Below are 18,345 nucleotides of genomic sequence, written 5' to 3'. Positions count from 1 at the left end.
ATTATGCAGTGTCTGGCGTGTCAGGCGTCTTCTTATTTATTTATTATTTGAACCATATATATAGGTCGTTTGCGATATAGTATAAGTGGTTTAAATAAACTCTTATGTAGTCGGCCACGTCACCCTATCGATCTATTGCATGCCATTAAAGTAAAGCATCATATAGATAGATTGCTTGCGTTATGAGATTGATTGATCTAAATAACCTCTGATTTCACATTTGTATAGCCACCTCAGCCTATCGATTTATTGCATGCTAAGTTTTATGAAGCAATAATGTTAAGAAATTTCTGCAAGGAGCTGCGATAATTGTAGAGTAATTTCTACATACGCATGGTTACTTAACATTTTATTGTGTACAGTGGGGTTGATAAAATTCTCGGAGACGGCCCTATTGAATTATTGATTGAATATATTGTAAAATAAAAAAAAATTCGATTCGAATCGAATGACTCTTGTTCATGATTTTGATAACTTGAAAGGATATTTTTCAAGGCGATCGAAAATCTTTGGTTGCCTTAATCAATTTCCTTTGACGACGTTATAGAAGAGTTTCCTTCGTAAGCTTCCGTCGCGTTTCTTATATTAAATAAATTAACTTAAATCGTTTCCTTAGCTTGTTATGCGTATCTCTCCCCATCTCTCTCTTACATATATCACCTATTAATGCTTCTGGCTTTTGACCATACTAATCGTTTTGGAAATTTGTGAAGTTGATGTTAGTTGAAAATAGTCAGTGACAAAATGATATTATCTGCTGCTCTGTGCGCTCATTACAAATACATTTCATCTATCACCAAAAAAAAAAAAGAGAAGAAGAAGAAGAAGAGCTCATTTTCTTCGGTAACAATGAACAGTTTGTCTCTTGAATTATTTAAATAATTACGATCAAATTCTTCTTCTTATTATTCTATATATTACTCACAATGTTTTTTTCTTTCTTTTTCATTTACAGAATTGCAAAAAAAAAGGTAAGTAAGTTTGGCTTTTTCTGGAATTAATCTTGAATATCATATCATATGAATATCGTCGCCTTCGATCTAGCACTAGTTTTAATAGCACAATCATTAAATCAATGAAAGACCATTTTCATCCAAAATAATTATAAAACTTTACTGAATTGCTGTTAATCATCTTTAATAATATGGGAATTATTTTGCCAGCAATTTCAAGCTATTAATGAATAGGTTTTATGAAAATGCATATGATTTCATTTAAATGAAAATAATTCGCTTTGCACAAAGTAAAATTCATTTTAATTGCGTGAAGCTTCATTTTTGCTTACGTTACGTAGAATTGCTGTGAAAATAGATGCTGGTTAAATCAATTGAATTAGTTAGTTGAGCTAATGAGAAAAGTTGCAAGTCTTTTATGCAATTGATTATGCAAAACGATAATGATGTACCTTAAGAAAATATTTCAGAAATTTTTAATCTTTCATTTACCTAAGGGTATTAAGTTCTTCTTGATTTAAATACCATCGAGCTGAAAATGGACAAAATTTTTCTCAAAGTAAAATAAAATATATATACAAATCGACTGAGTAGATTACATTCTCTAGCACTAGTTACTAGTTAGGCAGCTACACAAGATACATTCCATAAAAGAACACAATCAACAATACTATTCTATTTCTTAGAATGTCATTATGTAACTTTATGAGTTGATTACAGGTTATAATTATAGCTCAAGTAAGGCATTTAATTTGAAGGTAGGTAAGTTAATGCGTAAACTTGAGGTACGTGTTATTGACGCTTCTTCTTAATAAATCCTCTTTGCAGCAAGTAATTGAGATTAACATTTCACTTCATAGGAAAAATAAAAAGAAGAAATTGTTTTTTTTTTCTTCTTTTTTTTACGTATAAGCAATCAGTTCTACCGGAAGAAAGCAAATATTAAAACATATACATATGTATATATATGTATGTAGATATATATGGAAAATTTTAGAAATTATTAAGTAGTAAAAATTACTATCATTTGTTCTGTGCAAGTGAATAGTAAATATGTATGTAAGCCTTTTGCTTCTTTCAGTCATACGTACACACACACTGCAAGAGAATTCATTGTTTTACCCCAGACAAATAAATAAAAGTGCACATAGCCCAGTGATTTTTATATAAATGCTTTAAATTTTCAAAAATTTATTAAAACTTCATTGGCACACTTTTACACTCTGCGCAAATCAACATTCGCAAGCAAAGTTGGATGCTGGTCCCTGATGTATAGAGCGGGAGTATTTTGCATGTTGAACTTTTTAACTCGATTAGTTGCACACATAGATGGATGGACAAGTTATATAAAATCAAGTATATGCTCGAACTGAATAAATAGCGTTTTAATAACAAAGTCCTATATCACTTACATATCGAAGAATAGTTGAAAGTTGCTAAAAAGTTTTTAATGAATGCATAGACCGCGTCACACAACAGTTTTCCTCCCCCAAAGTAAACAATCCTCGTGCAAATTCCGTTAACTAATTATCTTTAGCTGCATGTTTAGAGCGTCATAAAGTGTAAGTCCTCTTCCTCTTCTAAGCCTTCTTGTTAAACACACTGCAACAATGTTGTGAAATGTATGTAAACTTTTATGTTGCGTGATCAATTTGTCTTGTAACTTGTAATTCATTATTCACTATTGCGTGTCTGGGAGTCTAAATAAATACCACCGTGAAGTAGGCAATGACGAATCTACTTTTTAAAATACTGTGAAATACTGCAAGAAAAAAAAATTTACTTTATTTTTTCAATTTTCTAAATCATCTAACCTTTTCTTCTCTCATGCTTAGGCATATTATTGAAGTATTGTGAAATAATGGAAATTTCTATGCAAATTTCATGATAAAAGTCTTGGAATTTCTCTGCTTATTAAGTAAAATTCATTGAGATGTCTATGTTAGCAAATAAGGAAACTTATCCTTCCCGCTCCCTGGACTTGCAAACTAATTATTTTACGGTCACATCAGCTAATTGATGAGTTTTTTCCCTTCCCCTTCCAAGCGCGACACGAGACAGTCATTAGACATTTATGCCTTAGATGGATTGAGAAAGATTTCAAAACTGAATTCTGACTGAAATTAAGATAAGAGCCAAACACTATTGAATAGATAAGAAAGAGTGCAATGTCTTTCTATTAATCTCTTTCTAATAGTAATTCACCGGTCAAAGTCCCGTATTGAGAATCATTATAAACTCCTGTGCCCTATACACAGTGATAGATAGATGTGGTCGCTCATTTGCAAACTTTATTAAATAAGTTTATGTTTTATGTAAAACTCACAACATCATACCTATATATATATATATACATATACATATATACATGTATATAGAAAGCCATGAATATGAAGTTCTACTCAATCAAGGACTTGTAAACTTTTATTGATGTTCAATCAATGATTAGAGAGTTTTGATGCTATAAAGAGAGTTCGTGGCGTGATATTGTACGATGTAGTTGTTGTACTAAAAATGTTCTTAAAAACTTTTCAGAGACAAGGAAAACTTTTAACAAATTTTGTGATAATAATGTTTTTTACTTTGTTTTCTTTTCTTTATATAATTTGTTAATTTTATGCTTATATATGGTTTTATGGTTGATGTTGTGTTATTATTGTTGTTGTTCTTATTGCTTTCGCTATTGTTGTAATGAAATGAAATAAAGTTCGTTTTTGATGTTTTCATTTTATTGAATTTTCTGGTTCTTCAACTTTTATTGTTTTTTTCATAACAATATTTTTTTGTTATTATTGTTTTATGTTTCTATTGACAACATAGTAATAATCATTTTAATCATTTTTTTTTTTTCTTTCTTTCTTTTTTTTTTTTTGTTTTTTGTATTCTTCTTTCATATTTTACTTCTTTGCCGTTTTCGATTTAATCTTAATATGGATGTTGTGGTGTTTTTGCAGATGTTGTCTTTTTTCATTTACTTATTTATTTATTTTTGTTTGTGTTTGTTTTTTTTTTTTTTTTTTTTTTTTTTTTTTTTTGTTTGAGTGATTGATTGTGGTGTGGTTGTGGGAAAAAAGTTTAAAATCAACATGTTGTTCTATAACAAAGTTTGCATTCAATTTTATATTGTTGGGTGTGTGTGTGCGTGTGTGTGTGGGTGTGTGTGTGTGTGTGTGTGTGTGAATATATCGCGACAGGAGATCTGGTATTAATATATTTAGTGTTGATTTAATTTTCCATTTTTTATTATCACTTTTTCCTCTGCTGCAGTTATTACGAATAAAACAAGTGCCTCTGCGTTTTCCTTTTTTTGTTTGTTTGTTTCTTTCTTTCTCTTTCTCTTTCTCTACAAGAGTTTTTTTTTTTTTTTTTTGTTTTAAGTTTAATTCATGTTAATTTTGCTTAATTGATTGATTGACTGACTGATCGATTGCGTTTTTTGTATACAAATTATAAGCGTAATTAATTGCAATGATTTTAATAAATTATTTTTTAAATGATATAAAACAAAGAAAAAGACAACAAAGACAATAAATAAAAGGTTTGAGGGGCCAACATAAAACCGAATACGAAAGTTATATGGGCTTGTAAGCACACTCTATAGCAAACGATATTAAATTAAAATTTTTTTTAGTTTTAGTTATGTACGAGCACCAATTAATTGCGTCTGTCTATATGTCCATACCTTTTATTGTTGTCGGATTTTACAAATACCTAAGGAGTTTAAAATTTTTATTTCGATTGTGGACATGTTTTAGATGAAGTGATGTCTATTTTGCCATCCTATTTGAGTTCATTGTCTGTCTAACAACAAATGTTGAGAAGAATTTTTCAAAAACTTTTGCCTGTCAGGCAGACGCAGAAAGGGAACCGTTGACTTTCATTTAGGGTGGTTTTTGACTCCTTTATTTATAATGGTGAGCTGAAAACCTTTCGGAAAGTAGAGAAGGAAGGATGACTAAGACTCTCACACTCTTTAGGTATTTATACACTGTGCAAAGACTTAAATGCATATTGCTAGACTAGCTAACATGGAATATTTGATTAAAAAATCAAAGGAAATCGAAAATGCTCTTCCGAGAGTATAGGTTTCTTTAGGAAGTAAAATTCTCCGCCGGTTTCGCATTCACTTCTTCCCTTCCCTGACATTGTCATGATAAATATATGTAACTTTTGTATCACGAAATCTCTTATAGGTTGTAAAGTACTGTTAAGGAATGTTCGTTTTTTACATTTTCTAGCAAATTAGATTACGATCAAAATTTGCGATCAATTCTTCTTTTGATCTACATATATAAAAAAATAAAAAGCACATATCATAAAGCACATCTTGACAATCCCCATAAATAAATAGATAAAAATGGACGGACGGACAAAGTTTGAACGCCTCAATATGCCACGGTTGTGATGAAGCGAAAAAAATTTGGAATATCCGTCGTATAATAAAAAAGATAAAGCAAAAAAAAAAAAAAATAAATAAAAAGAAAGGAGAAAAATTTACTATTAAATAATTAACTAAATAATAAAAAACTATTAACTAAATAATAGAAAAGTCCATAAAAGATTTTGCTTGAACAATATAAATATTAATATGAAGTATGCTTATTTGTGTATGTGTATTTGTGTGCATTGTTGTATTATTATTTTGTGTATTTAATTATTTTAGACAATAACGCAAACTACATAATTTTTTTTATGTACAAAACATTTACATTCGCATAAATTTATTATTTTAATATCTTATAAAAAACAACAAAAACCTAAATAAATAATTGCTCGTAATAAGGATTTTTCTCCTTTTTTTGTTTGTTTTTAAATTTTTTTCGTTTCTTTTTGTTGTTTGTGTGGGTTATTTGTTTATTGCTCTGTCTCTCTCTCTCTCTTTCTCTCTCATTAGCTATCTTCATATTTCTATTTCTCTTGCTTTCCGACTAAATGTTGACTGTATTTGTGTGAGTGGGCGTGTGTGTGTGTGTGTATATATGTGTAGTTAGAGGTTACATTTTACTTAATATTAAATTAAACTCTTGCTTCTCCCCACCCGATTAACAATTTTTTTTTTTTTTTATATTTTTGTGCACTTGTTGTCTGTCAGTTGTTTTAAATTCTTTTGTTTTTCTTTATTTTTTTATTTTTTTGTTTTCTCTTCTTAAACTTAATTAATTAATGTGCTCTCTTTAAATAGATAGATGTGTGTAAAGTGTGTATGTATTTGTCTCTGACTTTTGCAAGTGAATGTTTTTGTTGTGTTTTTGTTGAAGTTTCCTTTTTTTTTTTTTGTATTTGTTTTGGTTTTTTTTGTTTTTCTTTTTTGTTATTTTCTATATTTAATTTTTTGTTTCCGTCTCTATTGTTTGCGTTGAGTATTTTTCTCCCGTTTTACTTGAATTTTTCTTTTGGATTGTTTTTTTATTATTTGTTATTTTTTTATTTTTTTTATTTATTTTTTTTTTTTTTTGATCTTTTCTTCTAAAACATCCCCGTAGTGTGAGCATTGGTGTAAGCATCCCATTCACAATCGCAACCCTCCAAGCAATCGGGACATTCGAGCTCACTGTCTTGTCAGTATAGCCACGAGACAGGCACCCATTGTGGTGTTGTATGCACTCTTTCAATTGCACTTTCAAGTGTTGCTATAGTTTCGCTTATATCATTATTCACAATGGTCAAATCAAAGAAATGACCGTACATTTGTCGCAGCATGTCTGATTCTTTAGCTAAACGTTCCAAACTGCCGTCATACTAAAACGCATAGAAATGATATGGAAAAGGAAGAGAACAGACAAGAAAGACAAACAATTAATTGCTAAATGGAAAGTTTTACTACAATAAAGTGCAAACAAAAAGTTTCACTTTAAAATGCTTAATATTATCGAATAATGTATCTTCGTCTTCGTCTTCTTCTTCTTCTTCTTCTTAATTGACTTTTCGTGTTATGTCACAAGAAGTTTTAAATCAAGACATGATCTTTTTAAGCATCAAACGTCATAATCTCGAAATGTTAAAGGCTTGTAGTCAGTCGATATCTCTTCATTGATGAGAAATTTTATGCTGAGTAAAAGTTTGAAAGTTTTGCATAAGTTTACAACTGCATAAAGTATACGAAATTTTCAAATCATTTGATTTTTATTTGCTTTTTTTCCCCTCCCTTCAGAAAGAAAGAAGGAGATAGCCAGCGTTATATGAACATTTCCCCATCACAGGAAATTAGAAGCGGATACGAGAAATCCATCTGCTAGATTGATGCCATATTTGGTTTATCGCATGGCAAGTAAACAAAAAAGAAGCTCTCTTGGCCTTATCCTGAATATTTCTTAAAAATGGGGTTTGAAAAATCCCGGGCCTATCTAATAAAATACTTGTTTAAACAACTGAGAGAGAGAGAGAGAGAGAGGCAGGCAGGCAGAGAAATAGCGCTGTGGAAAAATTCACGTGAAATATTTACGAGTACCAGGCCCCTTGTGTAAATGATACGTCGTTTTGTTGTGAACATAGTTCGTCGAGGAAACATTGCGCTTTGGTTGTAAGCTAACCCTTTTTTATGAGCACGAATTTAGGGGCGAATTTATCTCAAATTTATTCGCCAAAGAACGATATAAATTTCTTCAGTGGTAAACATCCCACATGGGATTTATTGAGAGAGTTAAAAACTCGGCCAGCTCGAAGATGTCAATTTCAACAAGCTCTTGGCAATACTTTTAGGTAAAGATTTGAATTATAAAATGGACTTGTGGAAAAAGTTTTGAATTGAGAATTTGCACATCGATATGTACAAACTGGCATTTGAGAATTTTGTATATATACATGGAAATTTAATATACTAGGTAGCGTATAAGTATCGCATACTGAACGACCCCTATGTCATAAAGTGAAAGGAAACTAACCTGAACTATGAGTCCCTAAGATTACTACTAAGACTACTTTCGATTTTTATACTCTACATAGCTTCTGTTGCAGGCTATATATTGGAATTGTGCGCATGTGCATGCGCACAGAACAATTTAAGAGAAACCAGCGCGTGTCTGTCTGTCTGTCTGTCTGTCTACCTGACGTCTGCCAATGTGGTTTTATCTTCGACCTATTCGAAATTTCTGAGATATTTTGACAAAATTAGTCGTACGGCGTTTTAGCTCAAAGCGAAAACTTAATGAAATTGCATTGAATCGATCTATATTTAAGATCACTCTTCCAACAACCCTATCTATCTTAAGACAGTGTTGAAAAATTTCAATCGAATGGGTCAGTTTATTCAAATCGGGCCCTTCTTTGTTTGGAGAAGTAAGCCATTACATAGCAAAAAGGATTAACTATGAACATTTCATAGTGAAAATTGATTCGTAATAGCATTTTGACAATGACGTTCACAGTAGCATCAAATTCACAGATCTTAAGATATTAAGACTTCCATCGAAAAGGTGTGCATTCACATGGAAACAAAACCTAATCTTTGGTATTTGATAACGAAAGTAAATGAAAAATGTGAATGTTAGGCGATATGATGCGGTCGCTTAAGCCCGGCTATAAACTTTTTATTTCGCTTTATATTGCACTCTTTAAAAATGCAAAGTCTACTAAATTCCAATAATAACGTTATAGCAAACAAATTACAATAACATTTTATATCTATATTCTTGCATTGCGAGTGCGTGCATAAATATTTAAAAACAGATAATCCTAACGTTTTTATATATATTTACACAAAAACATTTTGGACAAGTTGAAACATCAATCCCGGGGTAAAAATGCCAACAAAAAAAAAACCCCAAATGGTCTGTTAACCAAAAAAAATAAATTTGTGTATATCTATGTATGTAAAACGATGGGGAGAAAATCATTTTATGCGCACACTTACAAATGCTTACTAACAAATCGTTTTAAAACTGAGTAAAAAAAAAAAAAAGAAAAAAAAACCCCTAAAGCATTATAACAGCAACACATAACCATTGCATAGATAATAACATCCTCGTCAACGTTTTGAATCCTTAAACGTCTTTTTTTTTTTTTTTTTTTTTTTTTTTTTTTTTTTTTTTTTTTTTGGTTGAAGTTGAGACTGCAGCCAGTATTGGTAATGTTTACCGCTGCTAAAAATACTTACATCTGCAATATTTTGTAGGGATGGTGCCGCAATAAAAACCACATATGGTGTAAATTCAGCAGTGCGTAATATTTTTAAAGCTTGCGGTTCAACATCGAGTATTGCCATTTTGCCTTCAGTATGAATTCGTCTAATGGTATCCAATTTGGTGCCGTACATGGCATCCTCATGAGTACCTTTTTCAAATAAACGGTAAAAATGAACATATTGCAAAGAATTAAGTGAACATAGTAAGGCAAGCATGTTACTTTGTCTATCCCTTCCATCCTCAAAAGTTAAACATAACTATAAAAAATAAAGACAAATTAATTTTCTAATTGCGTTTCTATGAAGAAAGGAAAAAAAAACGAGCGCCTCAGAAACCTTCACGATACGAACTCGGTTTACTTTTAGTCCAAGACCTTAACATTCGTAGTGCAACTACAAGGCCGACAAATTCTCTCGCGCGATGATTGAACTTGATGAAGATGAGAGAAAAATCGATCAAAAGACAAAAAAGGCTAAGATCTTGCTCTCCCATTCCTCAAGAGGGGAGTGTATTCGGCCCATGCACACTTATTCCTATTTGGCTCTTCAGGCGTAATAGAATCCCTTTATTCATGCGATGCAATATTGTCATACTCCCTAGAATATATCGCCTTTTCTCCCGTGTTTTAAACTTAGCCCATAAGTCATCGCAACTAAGGCTAAGTAAGGACACAATGCACGCAACAGAGATTGAACAATCGAGACAGCTGTTCCAAGTCCAGTCCATTTCAAAGTTCGTTCATAGGGAAGTTGTAGCAATCGAAGCAGCTGAGTGCAATGTCTTGTGTCCTATTACGACGCTGGCATTTTCTACGATGTCTTCTATACAACGATTTTCTATAAAGCTTTGAAGGATTTTATGAGATCAAGCAACTTATATACCTGCTCTGCTCACATTATAATTTAAGGTAGAAAGCAATATACGGTAGAAAAGAAACGGGGCAGCTCATAAAGATAGCAAAATGGAGGATAGAATTTGTTATGTAAAACACGATGATTCCATCGCAGGTATGGAATATTTGCGCTTCAACAATCCACCTATAGTTCATAAGTTAATACGCCATGCAGTTTGATCGGAATATTTGTGAAGAAATTTAGAAATGCATCCCCTTAAGACTCAAACTTAATGAATAAAAATTAAAGTAATTTCTCTAAAATTTAAGGTATCTACGATTCGTTCTAAGCTGACTTCAATTTTCTTATATCGCTTCGGTTTGTTGAATATATATTTTGCAAAACAACTATAAAGCAAAATTGCAATTGATTTAGATAACAATAACACTCACCATATTCTAGATATTCATTGGCGGCTATATCGGCCATCATTTCATCATGTGAAACAAAATAATAGCTACGGCCATTTTCTTCTTCTGGCTTAGGAGGTCTCGTTGTATCTATGTTGGTTTAATAAAAACAAAAAAAAAAAAAAGAAAAAAGACCAAAGAAAAACATAAAAAAATTCATTATAGAAATAATTTAAAGATTTATTCTATGAAAGGTCACTTATCGGTTTAATGTTTTGTGCTACTTACGTGGTATGGGATAAGCATATTTATCGGGATATTTGGATATTAAAGTATTTTTGATATGACGGCGACCCACACCATGTGCTCCCAATAAAACTAGTGTTTTACGTTGGAAATTCGGATCGCCAACTAAAACGCAACACAACACAACACGACAATAATATTTACATACATTTTAAGAGAAAAATTTGTAAAAAAAAATAATTTCACTTTATTACCTGGCACTTTTACAACCTCCTCATAGGTAACCACGTCCAAGTTATCGAATATGGCATTATGCTTAGCTAAGTACTTATCCCGACATTGTTTCTTCTTACGTCCAAATATCGAACAATTAACTGTTAAAACATAAAAAAAAAAACAACATTTTTAAATATTAATTTCACATTAATTATATTTAATTAAAGTTTATTTAAAAAAAAAAAAAGAAGAATTTCTTATTGAAAAAATTTCTGTTCTGTAAATATTCGACATGCATGCATCATAGCTAAATATCATGCATTTTGTCTTGAGATAAAATATTTATTTAGCAGAAAAATTCGTTAAATTGTTTGTATTTTCTTTATTTTTTTATTTTTTGCAATTTCTCAAAACCTCAAAGTTATATCAAATGGAAATATAATTAAATTTCTATATAGACAATAATAAGTAATAAAATTGAAAATTTATTTTAAGGGAAATGCAAGCAGCTTGCAAGTTCTGTCTTAAACATTAACATGCGGTTTTATGAAAACAAAAAAAAAAATACAAGACAAATATTTTTAGATTCTGCGGTAATCTCGAGCTTAAAATTATTTAACATTAAAACGCATCATTCCATATAAGATAATGACAAAATAATGAAAACATAATACAAAAAGGAAATTATATTCGGTTCAAGCCGAACACACTTACCCATCCCTATCTACAAATGGCGTGTATTTACTTGCAAAGTGGCCGATTCACTATATATTCACATAAATATTTCGTACCGCAAATGATTTAAAACAAATTATTATTATTACACGTTGCTCGCGGCATTAATGATTCCGTTGAGCGGAAAATTTTACGAAAGAAAAAAAATTTATCTCATGTGAAGTTAACTAAAAGTTTTTCAAGAGTCCACAAAAATTTGGAAAGAGGAAAAATTATACGTTTTTTTTTTTTTTTTCTTAATGATCGGATACTACTAACCGGGGGATATTGGCTTGGAGTGCACTTTTACTTGCAGATCAAGCTTGAAGATTGCCGCACTGTTTTCAACGAATCAATCAGGAACGCCAGGGAGAGAGAGAGAGAGAGAAGCAACGATAAAATTACTAAACCAATCGATTGACCTATTTGTGTTGTTCCATAAGCCGGAAATCAGGCCTGGCATCTCACGTATTTCTCTTAAACTAATTTAAATTGTTTTTCCATAAAAAAAAAACGAATTCTCTTACGAGACAATAATCCCTTTAGACTTTTTTTCTCGTATATTTCTTTGGAAAAGACAAAAATTTGTTTTTAAATCAGTTTTTTGAAGAAATTAGACCTTAAATCAGGTTTTGTTTTCTTGTTTTGGAGGAAAAATTAATATTCTGTAGAGTTGGCGTACAAGGAAGCAAAGTTAAAAATATTGAGTTTTTGTGAAGGCACACCTACGTCTTGGTTGAATCAGTTGAAAAGATTTCTTTTATGTACCGTTAGAATTTTTACTTTCAGAGGTTAATAAATTATTTCATTTTTTATACGCACTACTGGCAGACGGCAGTAGAGAGTACTTTGCCAATTTGCTTGCAATGACTAGGGGGAAGCTTCCGAGACCCCTTGATCGAGAACAATGACTTTTAAAAATGGGCCAAATCGGTCAAAGGGCACGCCCACAGTACACTTCTACTTTCTGCATTTTTTTTTTTTTTTTTTTTGCACACTCACAAACACAATACGAATTTTCACTTATATTTCACAAAAATTGCTAAAATCAGTCACACCCACTCGTTGTTATAGAGCATGAGAGTTTAGGGATAAAGATGATGGTTAAAAAAGGTTCGGTTACAACTGAATAAGATATGGCTTTGAGAAAAGCCTTTATTGTTAATTAACAAATTTCTAAACAGTGTACACATATATATATATATATATATATATACATATATATATGAAGTTGATCCTGCAAAGTTAATAACAAGATTGCTAGGACTTTTAATTTCATGACGTGACTTTTACAGCTCTATTATTATTATTATTGTTTAACGATTTTTGTATTCTTTGATGTCTTCCTAACGTTTGGCTGCATTAGATTAAACCAACCAATGAGTTTAATTATCCAATTTCTTCTCTTGATAGTTCTAGAATTGTTCGTTTAACAACAATGTGTGACTCTTCACTTCTACTTACCTAAGTCCTAAGTCTGTGTTGCCTCCTCATTCGTGTTCTTAGTTTGTAAAATTTATATGCTTTTCTTTTTTTTTATTTTTTTTATATTTAATCCTCATAACAACTTGATTTTATTACTACCTTTCTATCGAGTCGAAGCGAAATATTTTTCTTAAAGCTTTAATGAATTAAAGTTAAATTCCATCATTCCACCCATCCATCTATAGGATTTTTATACAATACGTTTTCTATCGTTTAGATAATTCTTTTATTGCTTTTATACGCACATATACATACATACGTCAACTATTAATAGATAAAGAAAGTTTTATATACAAATGGAAACTTGTCTTGAATGGCGAGACAGAGCACTGCAGATAGATTGATAATATTGAAAAACGGGCAAAGCATGATGACGACGATAGTATTCTTTACGGTATTTTTTTAATTTTTTTTTTTTTTTCTCAGAGTATTTGAAGGCTTTCTTGTTTTCAACATTTAAAACGATCGGTTAGGATTTAATTGAAATTAATCCGGGTAAATATTCATTCATATGATGTTTGGATTGACTATCCGAAATGCAAGAGCAGAGACGCAAAGATGAGAGCTTTCCTCGATTTAATAAAGCCAATTGACTGACGAACCTTGACTGACACAAATTGAGAGAAAGATAATGAAACTAACCGAGGTTGCAGCCATTAACCTCTGAAAAATAGATTGGAAGGCCATCGAGACATTCTTCAACATCATGAACAGCATACATAATAACAACTGACTTCCCAAGACGTTTCGCGTAATCATTTCTTGTGAACTCTTAGAACGATTGCAACAAAATTCCATTTCGAGTGAAATTGTCGCAACTTATTCGTTATAATCTTTATAAAGGAATAAAAACATTTTCCAAGCGTTTGTTTTACCTAATTTGGAAAAGTTTAGAGAAATTGAAGAAATTTCATCTTATGACTTCAAACAGGAGTAAACTATCCATCCGATGTTCCCATGCTAATGGTAATAAGTTTGTTTCGCCACCAAAGCGAATCGGCATAAATTTTGTGCCTGTGCGTTCAACTTTAACATAAAAAACTCAAAAGAAATTTGAACTAAACTTTTCTTGTTTCCCTGAGAATAGCTCTACGCTTACAAGTTCTTAAAGGACTCCATTTCTAGGAATTTATGGAAAGCAAGTTTCTTTGTAGTTTTAATTAAAAGCAAACGCTTTCACCAAATTTCAATTGTAATTAAGTTTTTATTATCGTAATGACCTTTAGAGACTGACTGACTTATTTTCCGAGCGCTGCGTAAAATAATTGGAAATTTTAATTTTTTCGGAACCACAAGTGTGTCGGCCATTTTAAACTTAATTATGCCCAAAGTGCACCTTTTTCTCAACGAATTAGGTGTGTACAGAATTTATATGAAAAGTTTTTTTATTTTTTATTTTTTTTTATTTTTTATTTTTTACTTTTTTTGCTTATCTTCACAATATTAAAAGAGATAACGTGGAATAGGTGGATGGATGTGAATGGTGGCGCGATAAAGTGTGTGAGTTACACTCGGTGGTCGAGTTGAATGAATGGTTGCACGAGCGGCATTAAGTTTGTTGGCGAATGCGGCCACATGAATTATATCAATATAAATATTTGCGGATATAACGGAAACTCATTAAACTTTTATAAATTTCTTCAGAACATTAACAAGCGAACAAACGAGAAAATGCCGGAAATGAACAAAAAATAAAAATAAAAAAAAAAAAAAACAATATTATGTGAACTGAAAATAAATAAACTTTTACCGCAAAATGTTATGTAAAAATATGTATTCAAAAATATTTTGTTACATACAACAACAACAGTTTATACCGAGCTCTATAAATATGGATACATATGTACTTATCCTATAGGAGTTTACAGCGAGTTACATAAACACATACATATTTATGCATAGCATTAAAAATAGGAAAATAGTCAAAGATAACGCGAGTTCAAAGCTGAGCAGCAGAGAGATAAAATATTGGAATACAAGAAAAAAAAAAAAAAAAAAAAAAATACAACAACCCATGAATGGTGGCAGTGAAAATATGAAGGTGGCAGTGCAGGTGATTAAAAGTGCGTAAAGGCGAATGAAAAGTTAGCCTATAGTCGAATAGATGATTAAGTTTTTTTTTTTCCTTTTTTTCTTCTTTTTTCCTGGTAAAAATTCGTGAAGGAGATCTTTAAGGTCTTAGTGCTGGTACTGTTAATACCGTTAGAAGAGAAGAAAAAAAAAAAAAAAAAAAAAAGAAGAAGAAGAAGAGAAATAACGAAAGGAACTTAGGATTTGAAAATGATGCTTATGTGCAAAAGTACTAGTTATAGCAGTGGGTTTTTCGCAATGAAAGATGAAGGAAGCTTTACAAAAGCGAAAAGCGTATTAATTAAGAACCATATAGACAGAGAGAGACAGAGAAAGAGAGAGAGAGAGAGAGAGAGAGAGACAGAGAAAGAGAGAGAGAGAGAGAGAGAGAGAGAGAGAGAGAGAGATAGAGCGAAATATGTGTAGCAGGTTTTAGCGAACAATGGCATCTACATGATGGTAATGGTGGTAACTGTAGCGATGGTTGTAGTGTAAAGTGCTGGTATGCAGAGGCTTAAAAATAAGGTGTGTGCGTGTGTTTAACTTTAATGTTTTGCTATACGTAGACTACTACGAAACGTTGTAGATTATTATCTACGGATTTGAAAGTATTTAAAAAAAATTTTTTTGAAAGCTTTCTTTTTTTTTTTCTTTTTTTTTTTAATACAGTTAAAAAGTAATTCATTTTTTTTTTTTTCGAGAGAGAAAAAAAACCAAAAATAGCTATACGGAAGAAAGAGTGCAGTTTGGAAGGTATACGTTGTTAATATATTACTAGAACTATTACTAGAACTACTGGTGCTCACAAGTATTAAATGAGGAGTTAAAGCAAAAAAATGCTGCGGTCGTTATTAGTTAAGCTACTTTTGTTGTTGTTGTTGTTGTTGTTATTATTGTTGTTGATATTCCAGATGGTGGTAGGTGCGATGGTGCTGTTGGGATGTAGATAGTGATATTGTGGTTTTTGACGTACAGCCAAAATGAAACCGCTAAACGACTGTGTAAACAGAAGCAGCAACAACGGCAAGAATAGCAGCAACAACAACAACAACAACAATAACAAGGAAAACAACCACACACCAACGTTAAGCGCTAACAGTTGCAAAACGATTTTTTCTTTACGCTTTAGCTTTTCGAATATTTATTAAAAAAGATTGAACGCACAAAAAAACGTAACCAACAACATGAACAACAATCACAATAACCAAGTTGAGCACCAAAAAAAGTATTATTAGATTTCCTTGTTTTTTGCTCGTAAATCCGTTGTTTCCAAGATTTTCATTAAAAATTTCTTTTCGAATTTTATTTTTTGTTTTTGTAACTGTTTAAATATTTATTTTTAGAACAAGTGCTAGGAGGGTTTGCTGTTGTTTTATTTCAGTTAACCGCTTGGTTTTGTGGTATCATGTAGGTGTGTGCATATGTTTGTGTGTGTGCTTGTTTTTTGTTTGTAGGTTGCGTGTTTTTTGTTAGCTATACCTGTGGATCCATCACACCCATCTGTGTGAGCGGAACATCCAGCACCAGGCTCACCTGCATTTATAAGGTATTTACAGATATTGTATTAATTGAATTAAATGTTTTATGTAACACAGAGAATTAGGAAAGACAGCGAGAGAGAGAGAGAGAGAGAGAGAGAGAGAGAGAGAGAGAGACATAGAGAATATAAAAATTTTTTTTACAATAATATGAAAGTTAAGGGAAACAGAGCACACGAGAGCTACGATGTTTCTTTAGTTGAAAAAAAATAAAAAAAAAAAAGTCTAGGCAAACTAACATGAAGTATAGTATGATAGCATGCTTGATTTGTTTATTTATCCAAAACACATCGAATATCGCCAAAAAAAAAACAAACCCTTTCACTAAATGTTTAAAAAAGTATCTTGTCATTTATGGCAATGGAGAGAGTAAAGAGAGAGAGAGAGAGAGTGAGACAGAGAGACAGAGTAAGATTTTGAACGAGAGGAGCGAAAAAAAAAAAATTTTCCTATTTTTCTTATTTTTCAAACAATACTTAAATAATTACCGTTATAGGCTTTTTATACGAAAATACACATTTATTAACAATAGTTTTAATAATAGATTGAAAATTTCATTTAGAACAAAAAAAAAAACAAAAAAAACAAAACAACACAAAAATTAATTTAATTTAGAATGACAATTACAGTTAATGAAGTAGAAAGGAATGAATACAACAAATTTTCACAATTTTTTCTACCATTAGAAGAGAAACAAAGAAAAACAAAACAAATTTTGTAAATCATGAGACCGGTTATAGCGGGAGCCACATCACGCACATCAAGAACAAGCCAATTATAATTATTTGTATACTGATACCGACAAAGTAGAGTATATCGAAATGCACACACACACACACACACACACATATATATATATATATATTCTTAGTTAATTATACATAGTTGTAAAATAAAGACTGACAGAGAGAGAGAGAGAGAGAGAGAGAGAGCGAGCGAGAGATAGAGAAAAAAGAGACAGAGAGACATACACATACATACACACACACACACACATATACACATACACATACGCACAAGCACACGCACAAAAAGACCGATAACACCCACCAGGCATATAAGCGATTAGTTTTCCCTATGTTGGACTTACCTTGCTCTTGTTTAGTTTTATCCACGGTTTGACAGGCTATACGCCATTCTTGCAATTCTGGTGATGGTATTAGACCAGCCGAACCACCCACAGCATCCAATCTAGCCTGCCACCAATGATGATCGTCTTTGCTTATAATCTGCAATCAATGCCAAGGTAAGCAGTAAACAGAAACGACATCAAGCACCACAACAATAACAATAGCAGCCGTAATGGCCAGATTAGAAATTAATTACCATTACGGTGTTATTATGTATCATTTCGTATAGTAACGTATCGTATCGTATCGTATTGTATCGTATAATATCTGTCACTTACTATAAAGCCACCTTACCTGTAATATATCACCCACTTGAAAGGCAATGCCTGCCTGGGCACATGGTATTAGCTCATCATCCAAGGGATTATAATCAAACTGTGCTCGCACAAATATCTAAAATGAAACGTATAACACAAATGCACACAAAGACATTTATTTCATTTATATTTATCTAAAATTTAAATTCACATTAATGCAGAGATTATTTCTTCCCTTCTTTTCGAAAACTTTGCTCAAAAATTCTATTTGTATATAAAGAATGTATATTATCTATGTGTATATTCATGTGTGCTGCATTATATATACAATGCAAGTTTGAATTATTTTCATCTTTTGTTGAGACACAAAACA

The 18,345-nt window shown here is 31.4% G+C and overlaps 1 protein-coding gene across 9 annotated transcripts in view; it reads right to left on the bottom strand.

Moving 5' to 3' along the window:
• Positions 1-6,389: 6,389 nt before the first annotated feature.
• Positions 6,390-18,345, bottom strand: part of LOC119638034 (peripheral plasma membrane protein CASK) — a 122,502-nt gene continuing 110,546 nt past the window's right edge. For 4 of the 9 annotated variants that reach the window (XM_038034607.1, XM_038034611.1, XM_038034610.1 and 1 more), the window contains 8 exons: positions 18,010-18,108; positions 17,676-17,814; positions 16,527-16,580; positions 10,817-10,936; positions 10,605-10,727; positions 10,359-10,466; positions 9,046-9,221; positions 6,513-6,692 (listed from right to left, as the gene is read on the bottom strand). In XM_038034607.1, coding sequence (XP_037890535.1) covers positions 6,513-6,692; positions 9,046-9,221; positions 10,359-10,466; positions 10,605-10,727; positions 10,817-10,936; positions 16,527-16,580; positions 17,676-17,814; positions 18,010-18,108 — 999 coding nt within the window. Of the gene's footprint in view, positions 6,693-9,045; positions 9,222-10,358; positions 10,467-10,604; positions 10,728-10,816; positions 10,937-16,526; positions 16,581-17,675; positions 17,815-18,009; positions 18,109-18,345 lie in introns of all 9 variants that reach the window. The other 5 variants (XM_038034613.1, XM_038034614.1, XM_038034616.1 and 2 more) reach the window with 2 other exon arrangements.

Source organism: Glossina fuscipes, unplaced genomic scaffold, assembly GCF_014805625.2.
Source record: "Glossina fuscipes isolate IAEA_lab_2018 unplaced genomic scaffold, Yale_Gfus_2 62, whole genome shotgun sequence".
NCBI classification, from domain to species: Eukaryota; Metazoa; Arthropoda; class Insecta; order Diptera; family Glossinidae; genus Glossina; species Glossina fuscipes.
The sequence above is the reverse complement of the archived record's forward strand: the minus strand, read 5'-3'. Positions and strand labels throughout refer to the sequence as shown.